The 25,303-nt window shown below is 40.0% G+C and overlaps 2 protein-coding genes and 1 long non-coding RNA gene across 15 annotated transcripts in view; 2 read left to right on the top strand and 1 right to left on the bottom strand.

Moving 5' to 3' along the window:
- Positions 1-9,232, top strand: part of SLC35D1 (solute carrier family 35 member D1) — a 54,099-nt gene extending 44,867 nt beyond the window's left edge. Inside the window, exon 12 of the mRNA XM_079913419.1 lies at positions 4,458-9,232. Within this exon, the coding sequence (XP_079769545.1) occupies positions 4,458-4,566 (109 nt within the window). The 3' untranslated portion in view covers positions 4,567-9,232. The remainder of the gene's footprint in view (positions 1-4,457) is intronic.
- Positions 9,233-11,787: 2,555 nt separating this feature from the next.
- On the top strand, positions 11,788-18,744 carry LOC307194536. The gene is made up of 3 exons (XR_013830573.1): positions 11,788-12,511; positions 13,172-13,254; positions 18,247-18,744. It is a non-coding gene; the product is annotated as an uncharacterized lncRNA (long non-coding RNA).
- Positions 18,745-19,974: 1,230 nt separating this feature from the next.
- MIER1 (MIER1 transcriptional regulator) overlaps positions 19,975-25,303 on the bottom strand; it is a 56,096-nt gene continuing 50,767 nt past the window's right edge. For all 13 annotated transcript variants that reach the window (XM_079901808.1, XM_079901809.1, XM_079901806.1 and 10 more), the window contains one exon: positions 19,975-22,963. In XM_079901808.1, coding sequence (XP_079757934.1) covers positions 22,635-22,963 — 329 coding nt within the window. In that variant the 3' untranslated portion in view covers positions 19,975-22,634. The remainder of the gene's footprint in view (positions 22,964-25,303) is intronic.

Below are 25,303 nucleotides of genomic sequence, written 5' to 3'. Positions count from 1 at the left end.
TGGTTTAACATATAATCATATATAACATTGTTATATAAATAAATTATATAATTTAATTCGCACATCAATCCTTTAAGGGTGGTAGTCTAATCACCATTTCACAGATGAGGAAACTAAGGTTCTGAGCGGTTCTGAGAGTAACTTGCCCCACATTATAGAATTTTGCAAATGTCACAGAGTCCACAGTTAAATGCTTTCTAGTCAACCCTGTGTCACCTCTCTGCTTCCCTTTGTTCAGATAGGAGCTCTGGAAGATAGATGAAGAGGCAGCATAGCTCTGCTTTATGTGCCTGGTGAGAAAGATGAGAAAAGCATCCCCAGCAGCTGCTGCGTGTGGAGTGAAGATGGGGTGTCCCTGGTCACTGTAGGAGGAATGTACTCAGAGGCCCTGCCTCAATTATTTGGCAGAAATTGTGTGTATTAGGAAATCGCAGTAAAAGTCAAACTGTCTTAGTTCATAGGTCTTGATATTGGTTGACATATTTTACACATGGAATATGGAAGGCAGGGTCTAATCTAAGAGGCAGAGCTACCTGGCTACACCGGTGAACAGACAGGTCAGCTGCAGGGGGAGATGGAGACAGCCTGTTCCTTCAGACTCTTGTCCGCGGCCATGGAGCTGCTACGTGGAGGGGCGTTTTTAGTATATGTTTGTAGGATGGATTTCTAATCATATGAGGCTGGCAAACATGTCCATGGCTGCGTAGGTCTTGGAGAGGTAGGTTGTACTTGCCTGATCTTTGGAAGATCAGGAGTGGATCAGAGCAGGTGAAGTGGCACTTGCCAGCCAGGCTTGTGGCATTCTAGCTAGACCCCTGTCTGCAGGACACTCTTGCTTTGTCTCTTTCTTCTGTTTCTTTCCTGGCTGTGTCTGCCACAGCAGGTCTCAGTGAATTAACAATTGGTAGTACTATGATCTGAATATTAGGCAGATGGAGAATTGCTTAAGATTTTAAAAAATCAGTGTTTAGGATTGTCGAATATATAAATACCAGTTCCAAAGTATCAGAGGTCAACTTTAATGTGAATATTTGTAGAGCCAGTAGATTAATGAGAAGTTTTTTGAAGAAGCAGATTTTGATTCAGGATCACTTGATAGTGATGTATAAAAATTTAGATATAGGCCTTTCCCCCCCAAATTGGGTTTTTTCCCTTTCTTTTCTTAGTCCTCCTCATCTCCTCCTTCCAGCTTCCCCACATTCCCAAAGCTTCTAGGAAGCAATTTATATTCTTCCCACAGCATTAACTCATCCCTGCTTTTTGGCACATGGTGTCTTTGTCGATGAATATTTACTTCTTTTCAGGTGATTCAGGAAAGGCCATTTCTGAAGATGTAAACGTTTGATAATGATCAGGTCAGGAATAAAGATGAGATGAAAGCCTTTTATTATTGCCTCATGTTGGAACTTGTGATAACCCGAACAGTCTGTACTCTTTAATCTCCAGAGTTAAGAATAATGGTTTCTGTGTTTTGGTTTTGCTCTGGTTATTTAAACAACTCTGTGGTAACAAGATGCCCTTTTCTTGCATCAGGAATCTTCTTATTATACCTTATCATACCACTGTACCTTTTGTTAACAATGCATCTCGCCTCTAGCCTGTGAGTATTGGAGCTTACATGGGAGTGGGGAGAAGGGAATAAATATTTCCTGATTGCTTACTCTGTGTGCCAGGATTAGGGCCTGGTTCTTTATACGTGTTATCTCATTTATTCTTCAAACAAGTCTAGGTAGATAGTATTATTCTTATCTTTTTAGTACAGAACTAGAATCTCAAGAGAAATTAACAGATTTGCCCAGGGGCACAGAGCTAGCAGTTACATTCAAGATTTGAACCAACACCTAACTCCAGAGTCCATGTTTTTTGTCACACTAACTACGCTAGGGATATAGGGTCCCAGGATCGCCATAAGGAGGAAGTCCAGAGTGAATTCCAGGGCGTTCTTTGTCCTCTTCTATCCTACCTTGCTCCATTATTTCTATTTAGGTGAAATCGGCTTAACATGAACATAATAGATTGTCTTGACAGGAAAAATAAAAGAGAGCATTGTTATGTTTTAGGTTGTCATAGGAGAGGGGATCTAGAGGAGGATAGGATGAAAGTAAGAAAGAGCATTCCTTCTACTTTTTTGTGGGGTTGGAAGCAAAGGGAAATTGACTATCATGTAGATGTACATGTGAACCTCAAAGAAGTTTTAGCTTTGATCAGGAAGGCTATGGTAAGCTGTCTGTCTCCTTGGGTCCTAGCCCAGCTACCAAGGAAATCATCTACTTGATGCATTAGATAAATAAGAAAAGTTTCCAGAAGAGTCGGATCAAATTCTGAAAGGAAAAAAGAAGAAGAAGAAAAAAAGAGAAATGGAAGAAAGCAACCAGATGAAGGAAAAGATGAAGGCTCTGTGAACCCTGGCCCAGGGGTGGGTTCATGAGGCTCCTTTCTTTGAATGGGGCCATAGCAGATATTCAATTCAGCAGTTATTTAATTGTACTGCTACAAAGTGTCAGGCCTGTGTAAGGCACTCTGTAGAGCTAAGAGTAAAGCCTTGGGAAATTCACAGGCTGATGGGAACAGTATAAAGCCAGGTACCTGCACTATCAAGTGGAGCAGGGGCTATAGGGAGGAAGCCGATTCAGTGGAGAAAATCAGACAGACTTGGGTTTTATTCTGGTCCATCATTAAGATGCTTTGTGACCCTGAGCAAGGTAACCTATGACTTCTGGGACTCAGTTTCTTCATCCCTAAAATGAGCACCTTGAAGGGATATTATAGTGGCAGGAGATGTATGTAAAATGCCTGGCATGTAGTAGACTTCAATAAATGGTCACAATTTGATTATTTAGTACCCTGAATGCCTGATCTGGCTTCCTTATTTGCAGGAGCTATGCAGCTTTTACCCTCCTGGGACCGGGATGCCAAAGTCCAGAGGAGAATAGAACTAATTTCAAATAAGCAGCAAGTTTATGGATCAGGTGGTCAGGTAGAAGGTGGGGGCCAAATCCAGGATGGAGACATCTGCAAGAGTGTAGGCTAGGCTGCCAGCTGGAGACCCTAGGGAGTCACAGGCGGCAGGCTTGGTGGCAGAGCTGGTCAGGGCAGGTTAGCATGTTGGCTCTTGGAGCTTCTCCAGCTTGCTTTCAGTTTAGTGATTGGGGCAGGAGGCTATGTAGTCCAGGTGAGAGTAGACAAGAATAATCACTGTCACAGAAGAATGAACCCTCCTGCCGTTAGGTGTGGTAGACAAGTGTGAGGGCTAGCAGCAACCAGCTCAGAGTCTGAGGGCTCAGATGACAGGTTCTCTCCACTGTGACCTTGATTCTAGTGGGAGAGAAACCAACTCTGTGAAATCTCCCCAGGGTCTGCATGTTTACTTACTTATTGGGATGCTTTTTACTCTTACTAAAAATAATATTTCTTTTGTCTTGAATGATTATTTTTGAAAATGCAGAAAATACATATAGAAATCACCTATAACCTTACCGTCCAGATGTAACCATTTTTTAAAAATAAATTTATTTATTTTATTTGTTTATTTTGCGGTGCTTTGGGTCTTTGTTGCTGTGCGCGGGCTTTCTCTAGTTGCGGAGAGCATGGGCTACTCCTCGTTGCAGTGCGCGGGCTTCTCATTGCGGTGACTTCTCATTGTGGAGCACAGGCTCTAGGCGCACGGGCTGCAGTAGTTGTGGCACTTGGGCTCAGTATTTGTGGCTTGCGGGCTCTAGAGCACAGGCTTAGTTGCTCCGCCGTGTGTGGGATCTTCCTGTACCAGGGCTAAAACCTGTGTCCCCTGCATGGGCAGGCGGATTCTTAACCACTGCACCACCAGGGAAGCCCCCAGATGTAACCATTGTTAATACTTGTTGTGTTCCTTTCAGACATTTTCCTATTATGATGCATATTAATATACATATGCATGTTCATTTAAATAAAATGGGGTTGGACAATACTTAATATTTTGTAAGATTACAAAATACTGTCATTGCCAGTTTTTATTTTATATCATTTAAATGGATGCATAGTATTATATTGTATGAATTTATATAATTCCCTGTTGTGGGACATTTATCCTTTAGCTAATTTTCTGCAATTATAGATTTTGTGGTAAATACTTTGTCAATAAGTCTGTGAAGATGTATACAATTCATCCATGAAATGGATTGCTAGGTCAAAGGATAAGCCGAATTCTAAGGGTTTTTATTTCAACAAATTGTCGTGCAGAAAGGCTATATAAAATTGGCACTCCTGCTGGCAACTATGTGCAAACATTCATTTTCCCAAAGCATCAACAGCAGTGGATAATATCATGATGAGGGAAATGTCTCTAGTTTGGTAGATGAAAATGCTATATGTTTTAGTTTTCTGTGCTGTTGATTTGTAAAGGTAGCTCCAGTGCTCACACCAGTCTCCCTTACATTTGCCATTCCTTCCTTCTTCTCTGATGGTGGTTTTCTATTTTGCAGCATTGCTGGGAGCCTGGTGTATTCCTACATCACTTTCTCTGAAGAGCAGCTGAGCAAACAGTCAGAGGCCAGTAACAAGCTGGACATTAAGGGGAAAGGAGCAGTATGACCAGAGGATTGCATCAGCTACATAGGCCCGAGTTTTTGATCAGCTCGGAACACTGGCAGTTCTTATACAGATTCTGAGGTGTCTTGATTATGGAGAAAATACCATTCCTTTGCACTTGTACAATCTGAGGATTGATTGCTGCCTTTTAAAATTTTATGAGAGACTTACAATTGACTCTTTTAAATATGCCATTTGAATTAATTTATATCAGACTGGAAAATGTACTGGGCTTTTTAATTTATTTTTCTTCTATGCCAACAGTGAAACATCAATGTTTTGAAAATATTTTATTCCATAGTTCTATATCCAGGTGTCCCTGAGAGCTGCGGATATGAAGTGCTTCACCTGGAGCCTCAGCATTCACATCGTTGCCGCGTCTGGAGGCACTTGAGCCTTCCTTCTGCTGGAAATGCAGCCAAGGAGCTTAAGTTTCTCTTCTTTGAATTTTCTTTCTTAACAATTGCATTTTCTTCATAAGGATGTCATCACTCCTTTTGCCAAAGATGACATCTTTGGCGCTAAAGAAATGTGTGCAGCTTTGAAGTGTATTGGTTTCCACGCTGGCTTCCCTAAGAACTCATGGGATGAACAGAGTGCTTTCCTTGAAAATATTCTATTCCCTCTTTGTTGTGTAGGATGAGGATAATGAAGGGACGGAGGAAGTAGGCCTTTTCCTCATTTATTCGTCTGTCTCTGATTCATTCATTCAACTAAAATGTACTGAGTATGTAGTTATGTGCCAGGCATTGTGCTAAGTGCTTGGGGGTAAAGGGATGTTTTGGAGGTAGTTGCCTTGCTCTCACTCCTGCTATAGTGACCGAGGGTTAGACAGAGAACTTAGCTCTGTTGATTTATTTAGAAGACGTTGTGACTATGAACAAGTCATGGAAATTTTTTCAGCTCTCAGAAACTGCAGATCTGTAAGCAGGGTTGGAAGCACCTGTCTACCAGCCCCACAGCGATGCGAAACCACATGCTACAGTGTATGTCACATGTATGTGAAAAGCTGCAATTGTAAACCATGCAACTCAGCCTTTCTTCTCTGAGTGAGAATGGCATGCAGGGAAGGGGACCATCATGTTTCCCCATGCTTCCCACCTCTGGGTTTGGTTGCTACTCTTTTTACTCATCCTTGAATCAATATGTCTACATCTTATATTTTTGAGAGTATGGTTTGAGGAGAAAGGCTGGTTAGATGTTTCTCCATTGTTGAGGCTTGGACTGTCTCTGGCAGTGTCAGTGTTAGAGCCATCATCTTCCTTTCCACTTGAGTGGCACGAGCATACCTATTTCCTTTGGACGCTCCCACCTACATCCCACCTCCCTTGGTCACTTGATGGGCATGCCCGCTTCTCTCAAGACCAGCGCTGCATCCTGGAGAGCAGCTGTGGATGGGCATGCCTAAATTGCCTCTTTGGGTGGGTCAGGTGTTAACTCGAACACAGTAGTGTGACTTGGCTTTAGAGACATCCATTGACTTTGGAGATGAGTGTTTGCTCAGGCCAGCTGTGCAATCATTGTGTAAGAGGCTGGGTACCTTTGTGTTGGTGTACACTCTGGCTTCCATTTCATTAGGTTTGCAATCTACTGGCCTTTGTTGACCTAAACAGTTAGTATTTTGGGGCCTCAACAGGGGACCTGGAAGGTTTTGATTTCTTTTTATTTTTGAAAAAGTATTATATTGAGGTCATTTCACTTTCATATCTTTCCCTTATTTTGTCTTTATCGAAGCCTGGCCGGTGGTGCTGGGTCCCTAGAATTAGCCTCATGGCCAACTCCTAAGTTATAAGCTCCAGGTAAGGGGTCCTAAGGCTCACTTTTTTCCAGTATTATGTGAGCTGAGAAAATTCAAGTGGGAGAATAGGATATTATCTTGTACAAGATATCTTGTTGTCCCTGTTTTATTGATAAGAAAACAAGCCTCAGAGAAAGTTAGGTGACTTGCTAGTAAGTCACAATTCCTGTTTTTTCCACTGAACCATGCTGCCAATGATAACCTCCCTCCTCCTCTGAGGGAGTGAGGAAACGGGGCTGCCAGCTAAGCTAGCTTGAGCTCTGTCAGGGAGGCAATCTGTTGATTGAATTTGGAGTCAGAGAGGAATAGGCTTTGTGAATCAGGGAGAATGATGGGTCAGTCTACATGCCTGAGCTTCTGTCTCACTTCCGGGCTGGCCTCGGTTGACATGCACTTCTGGCTGTGAATGTTGCTGCCACTGCCTGGTTTTGCCACTGGGGACAGTGGGAAGTCGTGGGAGCTAATTTTAGCAGTTCTGTTCCTTATTCTGTCAGCCACACGGAGGAGGGAACTTTGATGTTAGAAATACTTCGTGTGCATTTAGAGGTGTTGGACTAAAACCCCACCAGGGGTTGCACTGCTTCTTGGGGATCAGGTTCCCTTGAAGATCTGTCATCTCTCCAGGTTTATTTGAGGAAATCATGAATAGTTATAACTTCACTAGATGCACATGACCTCAGGGCTCCTGGCCTATGCTGAACTTTCTGGATGCTTAGAAGCAGTAGAGTAGTTTACAGCTTCTGCTCTGTCCATGTTGATTGCTGGATGCCCCCTTCAACTGCCACCAACATTTCAAGATAAGAGAAGGAAGCCTGGAGAAGTTGGAGACTGAATAGACTGGCCAACCAGTTTTGAAGTTTGTTTTCAATTACGTGCAGGCTTGGTTATGGCACACACAAAGAGATTTACCTGGCATTCCAGCATCTGATAAGGCAAAAGTTCTTTGACCTGTTAACTACCTCTTGGAAGAAAGAGAGACAGTATAGAGTTAAATGCTTAAATTTGCCCTTTGAGACAGATGAGCTGTGGTGAGAATTTTGAAAACACATTAGTGACTAGTGGCTCCTCTTCTTGAGTCAGTGACAGTGATGTTGTCTTTGGCCAGTCTGTTTTTCAGGCAGTGCCAGATTGATTTGAATAACCCTGGTTGGCCAGGGTACACATTGCAAACATGTCAGGTGATTTTTAATACCCTTATATGGCAGTTGGCTGTATGAGTCAGTCATTTGTAGGATCCAACTTGCACGTAGGTTAAGAAAGAAAAGTATGTTTGCAGGTTTGTTGTTTGTAGTCCTAGTGTATCAGGAATGCATGGTAAGTTCACATCAGTAACGCTGATGTAGGATCTTCGTGGAAAGAATAATAGAATTTCACTTTTGACTGGTTTGGGAAGGAACCCAGGATTTGGGGAGGGCCTGCCTTTGCTTTCATTATTATGGTGTCATTCAGTGAGCAAAGATTGACTGTTTTATTCCAGGCATTATGCTAAGCTCTGGGGCACCTGAGGTGAAGAGGGCAGGGTTCTTGTTCTCAAGGAATGTGTAATTCTTTAGCCAGAACCCGATTGAGAGAAAGAAGCAGATGAAAGGAGTCCGTGATTTATGAGTAAAAGCTGCCTGCACAGTTGTCAGCACCGCTGATCAGGGGTGCCCCACCCACTGCGCTGAATGAAGCACTTTTTTAATCTAAGAGGAGTTATAACTCCTACTAGTCCCCCAGCTCTGAGATGCGTGCCAGGCCATTAGACTTCTGTGACTAGCCTGGGTCCCTCCTCCCTCTCGTGCGTGCATTCTTGCTTCCTCCCTCAGAGCTACAGCTGTGTACTACTGGTCCTCCTTGTGAATGAGGCTGTAATTGATTTTTCCCTCCCTGAGGGGAAAAAAGATACTCAGAATAAATGAGATAACAGATGCAAAGTACTCAGCACAACGCCTCCTACATATTAGGCACTCAGCACATGTTGTTATTGTCATTATTTCATGGTAAGACTATAGGCAAAGATTAAGATTCTTAATTTGTGCTCCTTAAAATGCTAGAGGCTGGGCAGTGTATTTCTTTTAAAATGTGACCCTATACTTTGTTGCCTCTAGAATGCTTAGTTTCAAAGAACAGTTTCTGCTCACGGTTAAAGAATGGTTTCTGCTCACGGCCGTCTTTTATTAAATACCTACTGGATATAATTGTGGATATTGTGTGATGCAGGTGAATCCATCTGTTTAAAAAAAAATAAAATTACTTTCGTATTTGGTAAATTAAAAAAAAAAAAAGAAAGAAAAATTATTTTCTACCTGAGAGGAAGATAATTAGACTTCAGAATGGTGATTCCGTTAAAACTTTCCCAGTTTGTCACCTTAAGGTAGCTCCTGTATAGGTCAGACATTCCTTCTTCCCTTCTCCGAATTAAATGCATCAACTTCATGCTGTCTCTGTGTCCAGGCTTTTATCAGTTGGTGTTTGTGAACCTCTGGCACCATTGCTGTTTTCTAAACCTACCTTCTAGTTCTTACTGTTAGGGTGCCACTTCATCATGGTATGAGGAGGTATTCTATGGTGGGTTTTTTTTTAAGCTTGCTTTTTTGAAAATACTTTTTAAAAAGAAATCTACTGGTTAGATTTTTTTGTCTCACAAAAATGTTTTTAGAGATTATTTTGTTCATAAATGTTTCTTTCTCATGCTGATAATCAACTGAGTTTGTCTACAAATGTTAGCCTATCACAGTATTTTTTCAATACAGATTCTATTTACCAAATGACCATTTTAGTGTTTTTAAAAGGTACCGAGGATTGAGATATGTAAATCAGGTGACATAATATGAAAATTATGTGCCTAAATATTTTTGTAAAGGTGTCAAATAAATACTTTTTCTTCAACACATGTATTAAAATTTCTTTCTAAGTGCCTACAAAGACAGTCAAGAGCCATAAGTATGCCTGAATTTAAGAGGATGGCATCCAAGTTAGTTAACTGAGACCCAGTAATAGAGAAAATACTGTTTGCCGTTGTGATATTATGATTTATAATAAGAAATATACATTTGGTCTTTGTCCCTGTTCCTGGCACACAGCTCCTAAAACCCTTGTAATTTTTTTTTGTGTGTGTGTGTGGTAAACGGGCCTCTCACTGTTATGGCCTCTCCTGTTGCGGAGCACAGGCTCCAGACGCGCAGGCTCAGCGGCCATGGCTCATGGGCCCAGCCGCTCCGCGGCATGTGGGATCCTCCCAGACCGGGGCTCGAACCCATGTCCCCTGCATCGGCAGGCGGACTCTCAACCACTGCGCCACCAGGGAAGCCCCCTTATAATTTTCTATAAGAGCTATAGGAACATCTTTTGTTACAGTATTTAGTATCGTTTCCAGTTCCTGAAATAGCTCCAGAGCCGTAACAGTGAAATGGGTGTCTTTCCTTAGCATCTTTCAACCATACCTGAGTTTATGTTAATGAGGTGACTTTTGGAAACTCCCTAAGGCTGGGAGCTGGTTGCCCGGGGAACCAACTGAATGATTTATATTGGAACTTTCAACCTCCACACACCCGCCCCCTCCAAGTGGAGGGGAGAGGGGCAGGAGGTTAAATCAATCACTAATGGCCAGTGATTTAGTCAATCTTGTCAACATAATGAAGCCTACATAAAAATCCATGAACTTTGAGATCTGGACAGCTTCCAGATTATCGAACATGCATAAGTGCTGGGATGATGATGCTTCTGGAGAGGGCATGGAATCTCGGCACCCTTCTCCATGTACTTGCCCTCTGCATCTCTTCCATCTGCTGTTCCTGATTTGTATCCTTTTGTAATAAACTGGTAGTTTAGTAAGTAAACTGTTTTCCTGAGTTCTGTGAGCCACTCTTAACAAATTAATCCAATGTGAGGAGAGGGTGTGATATATAGCTGTTTGTTCAGAAGCACAGGTAACAATCTGGATTTGTGATTTGTGTTGGAAATGGGTTGGGGAACAGTCTTGTGAGACTGAGCCCTTAGCCTGCAGGATCTGATGCTAACTCCGGGTACATAGTGTCGGAACTGAATTACAGTTCCTGTTACAACCTGTGTAGCAGACTGGCTTGGTAGGGAAACACACACACATTTGGTGACCAGAAATATTGTGAGTAGAGCATTGAGAAGAAGACCCAGGGGCAGTTTTTCTTTTATAACCATTCAATGCTTTGCATGAATAGCACATATGACTAAATATCCAGTGTCTTTGGTGTACTTGTGGTAAGCTGAAAGGAAAAAAAATGCTGATAACCTCTCTGCTTTTAAAATATTTCATCTGCTTCATCGTGTTTAAGACTCTGAGTAGCTTTATTAGGAAATAACCCCCAAATAAAACATGCTCATCAGGAAGCATTTTTTGGTACTGGCACACTCAACAGAGGTAGAAGTATATTAAGGCATTAAAAAAAAAAAGCGGTAAAACATAAAATTTACTATCCTAATACTTTTGAAGTGTACAATTCAGTCGTATAATGTATATTCACATTGTTGTGCAATCAGTCTCCAGAACTTTTTCATCTTGTAAAACTGACATCCATAACCATTAAAGAGCTCCCCATTTTCCCCTTCCCCCTAGTCCCTGGCAGCTACCATTCTACTTTCTGTCTCTCTGAATTTGACTACTCTAGATAACTCGTATGAGTGAAATCATTCAGTATTTGTCATTTTGTGATTGTCTTATTTCACTTAATGTCCTTGAGGTTCATCCGTGTTGTAGCACGTGTCAGAATTTCTTTTTTGAGGCTGAATAATTTTCCATTGTATGTATATACCAGCTTTTATTTATCCGTTCATCCACTGACGGACACTTTGGTTTCTTCCACCTTGTGGCTATTCTGAATAATACTGCCAAACAAGCCAAGCTGTCACTTTGGGTTGCTCTAACAAGTTGCCACAGACTGGGTAAACAACAGACATTTTTTTTTCTCACAGTTCTGAGGCTGGGATGTCCAAGGTCAAAATGCCAGCAGATCTGGCGTCTGGTAAGAGCCCACCTCCTGGTTTGCAGATGTCCATCTTCTCATATCCTCACGTGGTGGAGAGCAGAGAGGAAGCACGCTGTCTTGATTTTTCTGATAAGGGCTCTAATCCTGAGTGTCTCCACCCTCATGACCTAATTACCTCCCAAAGGCCCCATCTCCAAATACCATCTTATTGGGGATTGGGGTTTCAATATATAAATTGGGGAAGGGGAGGGGACACAATCTATAGGAGTGGGTGTGCGAATATGCTTTCGATTCTTTTTGGAGTTGCTAGATCATATAATAATTCTATTTTTAATTTTTTGGGGAGTTGCCATACTGTTCTCCATTGTGGCTGTGCTATTTTACATTCCCACCAGTAGTGCACAAGGGTTCCAGTTTCAACACTTGTTATTTTCTGTTTTATTGATGGTAGCCATCCTACTGGGTGTGAGGTGATATGTTACTGTGACTTGTATTTTCCTAATGATTAATGAGCATTTTTTCATATATTCGTTGGCCACTTAATATACTTTCTTTGGAGAAATGTCTATTCAGGTCCATTTTTTTCAATTGGATTTTTTTGTTCTTGAATTTTAGGCATTTCTTCATAAATATCCTGAATTTTAACCCCTTATCAAATATATTATCTACAAATATTTTCTCCCATTCTGGAGGTTGCCTTTTGATTCTTGTTGACTGGTGTCCTTGATGTAGTTTTAAATTTTGACGTAGTGCAATCTGTCTATTTTTACTTTTGTTGACTATGCTTTTGGTATCATATCCAAGAGATAATTGCCAAATCCATTGTCATGAAGCCTTTTGTCTACGTTTTCTTCTAAGAGTTTTATAATTTTAAGTCTTGGATCTGTTTTTAGTTAGTTTTTGTGTATGGTTCAAGGTAAGGATCCAGCTTTTTTTTTTTTTTCCATGTGAATATCCAGCTTTTCTGGCACCAGTTGTTGAAGAGACTGTCCTTTAAGGCATGTGTTTTAATCAACTTTTAAATATCATCTTAGAGTTTTTTTCTTTCTAATTTGTGAGATATATGCTCTTTCACACAGCCCCTTGCTGGTTTATCGTCTCGCTTGGCTTCCGCACACAGGGCCCTTGGTTATTGGGGAGCAGCATGGAAGAGGCACTGTCGAGAGGGGCAGAGCGCAGAGCTGGGGACTTTGTGTATCCACAGCAGGTGAGCAGTGACCACGTGTCCCCAGGACTTCTTCCCTGAAGCTCTCATCACATCTGTTTGTTCATCCATCCATCGAGCAAGACTGAGCTCACTGAAGCCAGCGCACAGCCTGTAGCAGAGGCCTGGCACGACCTTGTTTTACAGGTGAAGCTGAGGGAGGTACAGCTGTGCACTGTGGTTGTGGAACCCACATTCCTATCCTGATCAGCCTTTGCTCTTCCCCACGGCACTGGATACTTGTTTCTCCTCGTCTGCTTGTAATATACTTGGTGGTACCAAGCTCATCACCACCATATGCCTGTCAGTTGGCATTCTTCATTCGGAGTTCACACACAGTGGACTTAAAGCTGGCAGGAGCTGGTGGCTGGTGGAGCCTGAGTAGGCAAAGCAGCCATGCTTTTCAGTTACGCTGATGGTGCCCTCTTGTGGCCACAGCTACCACTGGGGGAATCTATGGTGGAAAGCAATTTGCTTTCCAGGAAGGAGAAAAGCACTATGATTTACTTATTTATGCCTACTATATGCTGTTACAGAGTTAGGCCTCTATCATGCGTTTTCATGGGGCAATGTACAAATGGTGGCTTAAACAAGGCTGAGGGATTTGTCCCTCAGCTGATAAACTGAAATCTGGACTTTGATTCCAAAACCTTTTTTCCAAAGAATTCCAGATAACATCCCTGCGTTAGGAGAATGCAGTAGGAGAGTTTCACCAGAGCTCCTCATCATGTCTGCTTATCCTTCAGGTAACTTATTTTTTTCAGTGGATATTTTTGAGGCCAATATCTACACATGATGACAGAATCATGAAATTATCTGAGCTATATGTAAGAATCTCTGGGAGGAAGAATGCCATTCTACCTGGGAATGGTAGGAAAAATTTCTTGGGAGAAACTGCCTTTGAGCTGATTCTTGAGGGACAACTAGGATTCAACTGAGAAGCTATTGGAGGGACAGGCCTCCAGCATTCCAGGGCCACTGTATCTGTTTCTGTCTGGAATGCATTCCACCCCTCCCCCCAAGTCTTTAGAGCACATGCCCCCATCTCTGTGGGCCTTCCTTGGCCAGCGGATCTGAAATGGTACCCCACCATACTCCCTTCCCCTTCCATGCTTTATCTCCTCTCATCAAATTTAAGCTTAATGAAGGCAGAGATGTTGGTCTGTTTTGTTTGCTCTTGTGTCCCCGGCACAGCACGTAGAAGAGTGCTGGGTAACGTTGTAGGGACACAGTATTTCCTGAATTGAATACATCTAGACAAAGAGTAGCCAATTAATAGCTACATTTTTTGAGCACAGCAAGGCAGAAACATAGCCTCTTCTTCATTTCAGAAAGATTATGCCAGCTGCAGTATTTGGATTGTATACTGTAGACTGACAAATTCAAATCTTACAGGGCCCAGGAAGGAAAGAAGTGTGAATCTGAAAGAATGCAATCAGTACATAGGACAGTGAGTGGTAGGGCTTGTGGTACCTACCTGCTTAAAGGCATTCGAATTAAAACAAATCTGCCAGCCAGGTTTGGCCCACTGGCTACCAGTGTGCCTAAATCAAGGAACTGCTATAGATCAGATTTGCACAATAACAAGATCGCTGAGGTTGCTGTGCAGCTTACTGTCAGGTGGTGGTCAAAGAAGGGTGGGACTGTACAGGTAAGTACATCAGCTAGAGAAGGATGCACAGTCCTGCTGAGAAATGATGGGGTCCTAACGCGGTTGTGAAAGCACGGCAGAGAAACAGGATTTGAGTTATTTTAGGAGGTAGGATTAATAGGTGATGATGAGATCTGTTTCTATTTTTTGTTTATAAGTAAGTAAAACTGTGGTGAATTTTTTTTTTTTTTTTTGGCTGAAATCTAATGTCTTCAGGAGACCAAACATGAACATTGTTAAGTATTTATCTTAGGTTTCCAAGTGTTTTCCAAAAAGGTAAATTTGAAGTGTAGCCATGGAACAGAGTACATCCACTACCCACAGTAAAAATAAGTTTATTGAGCATTTGCTACATGCTAGGAGGCATTTCTTCTTGGCACCTTACATATAAGTACATTCGAATCCTCTAAACTGTCCTTTAATATAAGTCCCATTATTAACTTTATTTTAGAGGTGAGGAAACAGGCACAGGAAGGTCCCATTGTTGGACAGTGGTAATTGTGAGAAATTCTTTGCTGTACAGAATATAAATTTGCCTTCCTGTAAGGCCTACCTTTTGCTCTGAGTTCTTGGAGCTGCAGTACAGTGTAATGTCTGCATGTGGAGGAAATGTCAAATTATTCTTTTAAATCAAATTACATGAGTCCCCATCTTGCCACTTGGCAGGATATTCAATCTCAGTCCTTCTCTAAGGTTAGACAAGATTGAAGGGAGAGTCACCTGGTGCCTAGAATATAGAAGGGGGACATTCTTGTCTTCAGTCCCTCATGGTCACTGCTGAACTCATCTTAATGACTAACTCTAAGGTGTCCTTTGAAGGCAGGTGGCACCACAGATTCCAGACTTCGGCACAGTGATATTTTTTACTCCTGGAAGTTCCAGTGCGTTGAGTGCAGCCTGTCCTACACCCCATGCAGCCATTCCTTTGATGTCTTACTCAGCGAGATTTGCATTCTAGCTTTTGTCAGAGCCTACTGACCATCTTTTCAATTTGCGGACTTTCTCCTTTCCAAAACTGACTTGTGGGAAACAGGCTAGGAGAAAATGTTGTTTGCAAGCAACATCTGCTTTTTACCCCAGAACACACATCTTCCCTGAACGCAAAGATCCAACCTGGAAAAATACAAAGTGAACAAAATCCCAATGATTGGAAAGGTTAAGTCTTTCAACTTCTCAAGGTGGCTTAGTTTCCCCATTTGTAAGTTGGGGGAAATATCGTTTTGAGATTGGTTTATGAGTGTTTAGCCCAGTGCATGTAATGGCAATCACTCAATAATGGTACATGTATTATTTGCAATAGGCTTGTTTTAGCTGCCTGATGACCGTTCGTCTGTGATCGGCACATGCTCCTTTTGAGGGAATGGCTCTTCCCCAACTGTCCTAGCCAAATGAATCCAAAAGGAGCTCCCACCTTATGAGTTGGCTAAAGGATGGCTAATAGTATTCGCTTCCCTGGCCATAGGGACTGATTGGCCAAGGGTTGAGCCCATGGCCCTAGCCACGCATACCTACTTATATAACTATTAAGTGTCGTGAAAGAGAGAGACAGAGGGATCTGATCTTGTCTAAGCTCAGTCTAAGGCTGTTGAACTTTGGACAAGTGATTTCTCCATTTTGGGCCTTAGGTTTTCCCTTCTATAAAATCAGAGGACTGAGTGGGAGGTTCCAGAAGGGCTACATCTGGGCTCTGGCAGGTTCCTCTCACCCTCTTGCTCTTCATGTACAGGCTGCTTCTTGGCTCTGCGGAAGGACCAGTGTACAGGGTTCTGTTGTGGCTGCCGTACCTAGCAAAGCACACCCTGCTATTTTACTTTCGGCTTCCTGTTTACCTTCCTCTTTGCCAGTCACATAACAAAGTAAAGGAAATTGGAATCAACTGCCAAGTGACCACTACCAGATTTGAAGGCTACTACAAGCTTGTAGTTCTGAAATTCACATTGCTCTGAAAACCAAGTTTTTTCTTGAGTTTGTTGGCAAACTCATTTGGCAGCAGTATTTGACCTGAAATTTGTATGAATACGAATACATTTTATTGTGGACATAAGTGTTTTTACCATAGGTTCTATACCCTGCCATGGATCTTTTATAGAACAGATGTATTACCTCCCTAAAATCTGAAAAATTCTGGCTGTGGGGATTTTGGGTAGGGGATTATAGACCTGTACTACTACTAGGTCTTTATCTAGTACTTTCTGGGGATAAAAAAAATTTCCCATGTGTGATTGTATAATCCCTGTGATACTGGCACTGTGGGTGTCATGCTTATTTTACAGATGGGCAGTTCAGCTGTTTATTTAGCACAATATGTGTGACAAAAGTAGTGGCCAAATCAAGAGGGGAAATCTTGAAATATGGCTGAATTTGGATAAGTGGGATGGAAAGAGGTGGCATGGTGTAGAAAAGGCTGTTTGAATAGGATTCTGAATAAAGTACAGTTGACCCTTGAATAGTGGGAGTGTTAGGGGTGCCTACCCCAATCCTGTGCAGTCGAAAATCCAAGTACTGCTATTTCTGCCTCCAAAACAAAGGGACTAGTAAATGACTCACCCAAGGGCAGGAAGCTGAGAGTTTGGATAGAATCAGGACTCAAACCCTAATTCTTTTGATTCCCCATGTTGTGATCTCCAATCAAACACTAACCTTCCCCCCTGTAAAATGGAAATACAGGCACTATATTTATTGGAAAAAGATACCCACGTATAAGAGGACCCAACACAGCTCAAATCTGTGTTTAAGGGTCAACTGTGCATATTTTAGACTATCCCTTGGTTGTAATGGAGGTATAATCAGAGATAAGGAAATGAGTGGGTCAATCTTCTGAGAGGATAGTCAGAAAACAAACATGGCCCTTCCTCTCATGAGGCTTACGATCACAAGGGGGTGATAATCCTGCAAAACCAAAATGCCCCCTGTGACTAGTGCTACATAGAAGACTTAAGTCTTTAGTAAGAGCCAGTGTAAATCCACCTAGAAATAACATTTTTGGCATATGGCCTTCGTTTTTCCTAACCATACATATGCATGAAATATATCCCTTGAACAAAACTGGGGTCATCCTGCTCTTTTCACTTAAAGGTATGACACAGATTGTGGCAGAGGAGAGAGCTAAACGAGCTGTTTCATCCTTTTTGGCCGAATATTAGCATTAGCCACTTAGGAGATTTGTAGACACAGCCCAGTTGTGTTTATAGTGTGTTTCTGAAATGCAACCACTTGTCTGCTGAACACTGGAGGCAGATGCAGACAGCAATGCAGTAAGAAGGCCACATGGCAAGGCAGTTCATGGAGCCGGGAATTCAGGCTGTTTGAAAGCTCAGAACCACCAGCCATCCAAATTTCCACCCTCTACAAATATGTGTTCAGAGGGGATTAATGGAGTATTCAGACTCAGAACGACTGGCACCACAGCCAGAGCTGGTTTCTCTTGTTCACTCAGCTAAAGCACAACTGGTGACAAGGGTAGACTGAGGGCGAGTTCTTTCCCTCAACCCAGATTTTCTGGTCGGGAGTTTAAAGTGGCTCAGGAATTTAAAATGGCTCTGATGCCATTCTCTGCTTCATTTCGTTCAGTTCTGAAAGAAACCACACTAACTCAGGGTCCAGATCTTTTTCTGCTTAAAAAGCTTAAGTGGGGGGCTTCCCTGGTGGCACAATGGTTGAGGGTCTGTCTGCCAATGCGGGGGACACGGGTTCGTGCCCCGGTCGGGGGGGATCCCACATGCCGCGGAGTGGCTGGGCCCGTGAGCCATGGCCGCTGAGCCTGCGCGTATGGAGCCTGTGCTCTGCAACGGGAGAGGCCACAACAGTGAGAGGCCCGCGTACCGCAAAAAAAAAAAAAAAAAGCTTAAGTGTATATTCCTCACATTAATTCGAAGTCCATTGTCTTTTGGAGAGAAAGAGCAAAACCATTTATTTTAGAACCTACCTGAACTCACTTGGCAAACATGTTCTAGTTGGTGTGCAGAAAGACACATTTAACCAGCTCTACATTCAGTCAACCATTCATGTTAATGATGATAATAGCAAAAAGTGAAATTGTATAATCAGGCCAAATTTAGATTAGGCCTCACCTCTCCTCTTTCTTTAGGAAATCAGGAGCTTCCCCACCTTACAGTAGTGCTCCCTGGACAGTGAATGACAAAAGGGGTGAGTCCTGCATAATCCACAGCTGTTGTAATCCGCCCTGCAGGAAATGGTAAAAATAAATGCTTTCTTACGGGACTCGTACATTTATTTTATGTCGCTTAATTTCTAACAAATTATTAAGTTAGAGGAAAATCTTATTTAGCTAGAATTATAGGGCATGGAGTCATTAATTCATTTCCCTGAGATGGTGCCTACTCTTCCTCTCCTTGTGCCCTCCTTGTACTCAGCATGCAGTTCTACTGTTGCACTTACAACAGTTCTACTGTTGCCACACCTCTGAAGCCATAAGCCAAGCATAGTAGCTTGCATAAGTACAGGCCCAAATATCTGTTGAATACTCTATATGGAAACATGATGAAAACTTGTCACCACTGACTTTAAATGTAAAGAAAACTTTATCATCAATTTGGACAAAGGAGAATTAGAATTCAAGTCCAGTTTATATGGCAGTTCCTCAGTGTTCTTCACAGAATAAGTAGACTTTAGAAGAAGTACATTCGAGTTTACTTCTTAGAACAAGCAAAATGACATTTTAAGTACAGTTGACCTGTGGACAACGCAGGGGCTGGGGCGCTGACCCTCTATGCAGTTGAAAATCTGCATATAATTTACAGTCTGCCCTCTGTATACAATTCCTCTCTCATCCAGTGTCCCACGTCCACGGATTCAACCAACCATGGATCATGTAGTGCTGTAGTATTTACTACTGAAAGAAATCTGCATATAAATGGACCCATTAAGTTCAAACCTGTTTAGTTCAAGGGTCAACTGTGTATTATGTATCCTAAATAAGTCACAGAAGCTAGTATAAAAACAAATTAAGATAAAAAACAATCATGTTCGGAAAAGGAAAAACACATACAGATGTCAAAGATGCCAGCACAATACTAAGGGTAAATAAGAAATAAGGTTATAGAAAATTGGTATTAGAAGACAGATTAATGCAGATATTTAAATACATTAAAATCAGTCCATAACTGGGGGGGGTATGACCCTTAAGATTCTGCAAAGGATAAACTTGATTATTAAAGAGCAGAGTCGATTTTACGATAAAAAGTTTATAATCAGTAGACTTATGTGATACAGGAAGGTCATTTTTAGGGAGAGAGATTTATATGGTTTTCCACATTAGCACTTTTCATGAATATGGATTATAGTTAGGAAAACCTGTATTTCTGATTTGGTATTTAGTAGAGATATAGAGCTGGTTACACACCCCCTAGCGTCATCAGCACACATCTTGCCTATGAAAATTCATCAGCCCCAATTTTCAAAGTGCCCACTCTTAATTTTCCATTGAGAGTAAATCAAATACTGTGACAAAAGTTTTCTGCAAATTCACATGTGCCATATACACTGCACTGCAAAAGAAGGAAACAAAATGTTTTTAATTAAATAGTTCAGAGGAAGAGAAACAGGTGAATAGAGGTCCACAGACCAAAGGATCTCTCTGGAGGAAAAAAAAAAGACAAAAATACATCATTCACCCATGAGGTCAAAGGGATCAGGAGCCACCGAAACACTAGTTCACGCACTTCGTCTAGGAGCAGAAGGAACAGAAGTTGTATATATTTGCATTGTAAACAGTGTGCATTATACAAACTTAAAATCTATAATTAAAACCTATTCAATCTAATAAAAATCATTCACAAAGCATTATATAGGCAAATATGTTTAAAAAAATATTTTAATAAGCATATTCAGAATGGCAGACAGGGAACAGGGGAAGGGAATTTCCTAATAGTGCAAAATTACTATGCATAAATTTTAAAACATCTAATTCATAATTTTAAATGCCTATTTGAATATTACTTCAAATACATTTGAAAGCTTAACAGATTTGTGTTGAACTGAGTTACAAATTTTGAACTCTTTTGAAAGCACATCATCATAAAACAGAAAACCATTCCAAATGAAGATAGATAGATAGTGCTTTGCTGGGGGTAGGTATGGGGTGAGGGAGACTAAGTAACTATTAACGAAGCCTTCTTTTCCCAATGCAATTTGTCAAGAGTTCAAGAGTTATGAAATGTACTAAATCTTAAGCAAATTAAATTCATGGTATTACTAAAAATTTTTAAAGTAGTGCAATGACATCAAGTTATAGTGGCTGCATTATGAAGAACAAAGTACTGTGTGAAATACCTGTATAAACATAAAATACAATTAAATATTTCTCTATGAAAAGCTGAGCATTATGTATTATAATAGTGGAATGTCTTTCATTAGGCATACTTTAAAAAGATCAAGAAAAGTAAAATTTCCTAACATGTATACAACATGTGCCGTATTTGCAAACATGCCTGAGAATTTATTTAAAATGTTCCTGTAATGTTAGTCTGCAAGAACTTCACAAACCTGCAAACAAAATGCATCTTTCAAAAAAAAGGTGAAAATGGCAACTCTAATATTGCAACAACTTAAAGTTCATCATCACTATTTCTATAGACCACCTTTGACAAAGAGCTAGGACACTTTGGATTCGTATAATAAAAGCTGATTTAGAAAATGGATAGTGACCATCTGCAAAAGCTGCCATTCTGGATAAATTAATGTTCTAGGTAAAACAAAAACAAGAAGTTGTTCACGCTTCTCAACACTTCCACCCAAAACTTTGATTTACTTGGATGTGTATGTAACAACAATGAATCTACATCATATGAAGTCAAGTGTTGTAAAGTGGCTTTTAACACTGTTTGGGGAGAAAAAGTTGTTCACATTGGTGGAGGGAAGCAGTCTGAACATAGGTTAATAGTAATACTTCATGGGGGATAAGGCCTAAACCAATTTCTCAGTGCAAACCTCTACTCAATTGCATTAGACAGTTGAGCCATTAAAAACAAGACCGCAGAAGATTTATTTTAAAAAGGCATTGGCTCTTTGATGGCTGAAAATGAATCAGTAGAAGCATTTGGGGTATGCCTGTGTGATAAAACAATAGTTAATAATCTTTTATAAAAGTTTGGATATAGGTTGGTCTATCAGCTGTATAAAACTACATTTTTTAAACAAGAATTTTGCACTAAAAATAAAATGGCACTATTGCAAGGCTATGCAAATGGATGATCCTATTTGTAATCACACAGAGCAGTGGTTACTGAATATCTTATTTTCATTTTGGAAATACACTATCAAATCTGAAAAGCTGGATTGTTAACTGGAAGTCTAAAAACTTCTAACTTTATCACTTTTTCCTCATAAAATCAGTACTCCTTGTGTGTGCCAACATCTAAGTATCACTTGACCTTTTCCCCTGTTTATTTAATGCAAAACTGGGAAATTTTGTAATGCATATAAAAATAACTGAACAGGATTCTGGTCAGCATGATACATTTAAGCACTTAAGCCAACATTAAACTTTTGTCTTGATTCAAAAATAATTTTGAAAATTATAGCAAATGCAAAACAAACTATGTGATCTAAGTATCATGCTTAATTTCAGAGTTCTCAAACTATTTGTCCTTAAGTAGGAACTTGAAAAAAAACAAATGTTCACAATCCTTTATGAATGCTTTTACCACCTGGATATAAGAAACATGACTTAGTTACTACACAAACACTTAAAAATTCATTAGAAAAACCTTAGCAAAATAAAATGAAAGCTGACAGACTCAGAATATCAATTCCTCTCATAAAAGTTTACCAACTGTACAAGTTAAGAAAATTATACAAGCTTTTGTATTAAGAAAGGACAGCTCAGTCAAGACATATGTACTGTAAAAATCTTCCAAAGGCTACAAAGAATCTGGAAAAATACAGAATGTATTTCTTAAGCCCAGATAAGAATATGGAAAGACATCATTGATGTCAACAATTTTACATATACAAACCTGACTTGGTTTATTTTTAAACTTCTATATATAAAAAAATCATGCTAGCATAACTTTCAGGATTCATAAGGGTTTCCTTAATGATAACTCAATTTGTATGGAGAAGAAAAATGCCATAAAAGACATTTCAAGAAACTCAGAAAAATTGGTGTTAATCAGAAATTTGAACTTGTTTTTTCCTTCTCTGCCATCAAACTAAGCAAAAAGTACCTTGTAGTGAAATTTTAGGATTAATACATCAAATGAGAAGGTACAGATATATCTTTCAAATTTACTAAACTATTTGTTTTATATCCTTAAAAGGGCCTTCACAATTTTAAAGTAAAAAGTCTGCAAAAGGCAGAATTATGAAATCTTATTTACTAAAGTTAGGACAATTCAAATTTTCAAATTTTAACCAACTGCTTCAAGGAAGTCAACTTTTTAAGGTCACCCATCAACCCTGAAAACTTTAGTCACACCAGAATTTACTCCAAAGAAAGTAAAATAAGTCTAAAATTTAGTCGTCTGTGTTTTCAAGTTCTTCAAATTTTCCATGTGAGACTGCATCTTGGAAAAATTCAGAAGAACCCGGACTTTCTTTTCCATTGCTGTTCACCCTTCGCCTTTTGGCAGGTCTCTCACTTTTTTCATCAAAATCACTTTCATTTCTTGCAGTCGTATGGGCAATTTTTGGGTCAGTGGTAAGGTTATCTGTTTCATAACCATTAGTATCCATATCTGTGTGAAGTGGTTTCTTACTTCCACCTGTTGGTCCATTAACGTGTAACCCTTCAACTTTCACTTCTTCTTTGTTTAATGTTTCACCTGGTCCGTTAGATGACACCCCTAAGTTGGAAGAAACATGAATGAAACTGCTAATATTAAAAAGCTAAATCTGTAAACTATTATAACACAGCTATAAACAGCTGTAAAATAACTTTTTATTGAGCAAGTGAGGTATCAAATCTGTGTATACATATGGTTTGAATTCTGGCTTTATTTACTTTAGTAGCTGTGTGACCTTAGGCATGTTATTTACACTCTCTCGTACCTCAGTTTCATCACATATACAATGAGGATAACAACAAATTTATAGGATTGCTGTGAAGATTAAATAAGTTAATAAATGTAAAGAATTAAGAACAGAATTTGGCATATATTAATAGCATGCTGGTATTATACGTAGCAACAAATAAGCAATGGATCCAGCAGTCTAAATAAGCTGAGTTAAAGCAAAGATATGCATAAATTATTCAGATTTAGCAAAAAGGCCAAAACTTTCTAAAACCATGAAAAAATTATATTCTTTCTTTAGAAGTTTGAGTTTTCTACTGCCGTATATAAAAAGCAGGATGACACGACGTTTTCATTCTTAATGTGAATCTACAGGTATTATGCTTTAAGGGTAAAGATCATATGCTATATTTATCTAAACGGATTTAAATATTCTGTCATAATGTTAAATTAATTCTTGCACTGTCCAAGCGTACACTTGAAAATGCTAAAAGTAAACACAAATTCCTTCATAACAGATTGAGAAAAGAAAGAGTATAATTACTCTAATGAAGTGACAAAAGGTCATGTTAGAGTTGACTGCAAAATGGAGAAATTTTGCAAATACTTAATGTAAAATACAGAATGTGCCACTGGAGATAATTTAAATTTAATTTTCTGAAAAATATTCACTATAAAGAACGAGAGCCTCAAATACACATTTTGGTCCAATAAAATATACTATTTCCCCAGCTCAAAGGTGCACTCAAGTCATGTATGCTTATGCGATTATGCGCCATATGACAGTGGAGGAGTGATTTTGTCATAGTAAGCACAAGAAGCTTGGTGACACTCTCATTAGGTCAAAAAGCACTAGTAGATTTCAAGACATGAATTAAAGCCCCTTACAAAAAAAGACAGTTGGGTTGCAAAGTTCCTTCCTTTCCTTGAAAAACCTGGAAATCTTAATTGTACCTGATGTGAATGGCTTCTGGGCTGAGTAATTTATAAGTAACTTATGAACACTCTTCCTTGGCTAACTGCATGTTATCATCAAATGGTTAAAAAACAAAGAAGGAAAAGAAAGGGAAACAATTTATTTGGTGTTATCAGCAAATAAGAAAAGAGAGAAATACAGTAGTCCCTGGCATCTGTAGGGGATTGGTTCCAGGACCCCCTCGGATACCAAAACCCATAGATGCTCATCCCTTATATAAATAAGACAGCACGAAAAATTCATATGACCCATGTACTTTCAATCATCTCTAGATTTCTTATAATAGCTAATAAAGTGTAAATGCTATGTAAATAGCTGTCAGCACAGAGCAAATTCAAGTTTTGCTTTGTGGAATTTTCTGGAATTTTTTCTTTCTTCAAATATTTTTGCTATGCAGTTGGTTGAATCTGCAGATGCAGAGCCCATCGATACAGAGGGCTGACTGTACTACCAACCGTCTGCCTCCCTGAGTTTCCACCCCTAGTCCCAAAGTCAGTCTCAGCTTCTTATTCAACTTCAGGATGGATGTGATTGGCATTAGAAATCATGTCAATGAACCTTCTTGAATCAGGAAACAGCTGGGCCCTAATATTTGTTTGGCTTGTTCTTAGAGGGGAAGTAGTGAGGGACTAGAGAGGAGTCATTAAATGAAGAAAGTATATTCACCACAGTAATATTAAATGCCAGTGTGAGAGCAAAGATCAGAACAAAGTTCAAATTCTTCACAGTATTCCTCTTCTAGTTTCTGTCAGGGGGAGGTTAGCTCTCCACTGGCCCTCCCCTAAAGCTGTTACATCAGAATGCAGGTGTGCAGAGCTTGTCTCTAATTCACCAGTTTCCTCCTAAAAAGGACTGGAGGATTTATTACTTTCTGCTTAGCAATGGTCTTACTTAAGACTATTTTAATTAAAGTAGAAATCAAGATAATTCTCTGACTAGGTCTTACTGATCAGCTCAGTGATCCTTGGTCCACTGTATATTTTAAACAAGAACACTATCTGAATCTCAAACATATTAGTATGCTTTTTGCTTCTCTTTTTCATGGACATAAAAATGAATGTTTCTGTACAATATTAATGCACAGGCTGACACCTGCTTTATCTTTACTCGTCCTTCAAGGTTATTATGTTATCAAGGACGAAAATATTTTAAAGAGTGCCCATGTTATCTGCTTCTTTTCGTTTATATGCTTAAAT

Source organism: Stenella coeruleoalba (genome assembly GCF_951394435.1).
Source record: "Stenella coeruleoalba genome assembly, chromosome: 1".
Lineage (NCBI taxonomy): Eukaryota > Metazoa > Chordata > Mammalia > Artiodactyla > Delphinidae > Stenella > Stenella coeruleoalba.
This window is presented reverse-complemented; position numbering and strand designations above follow the sequence as displayed.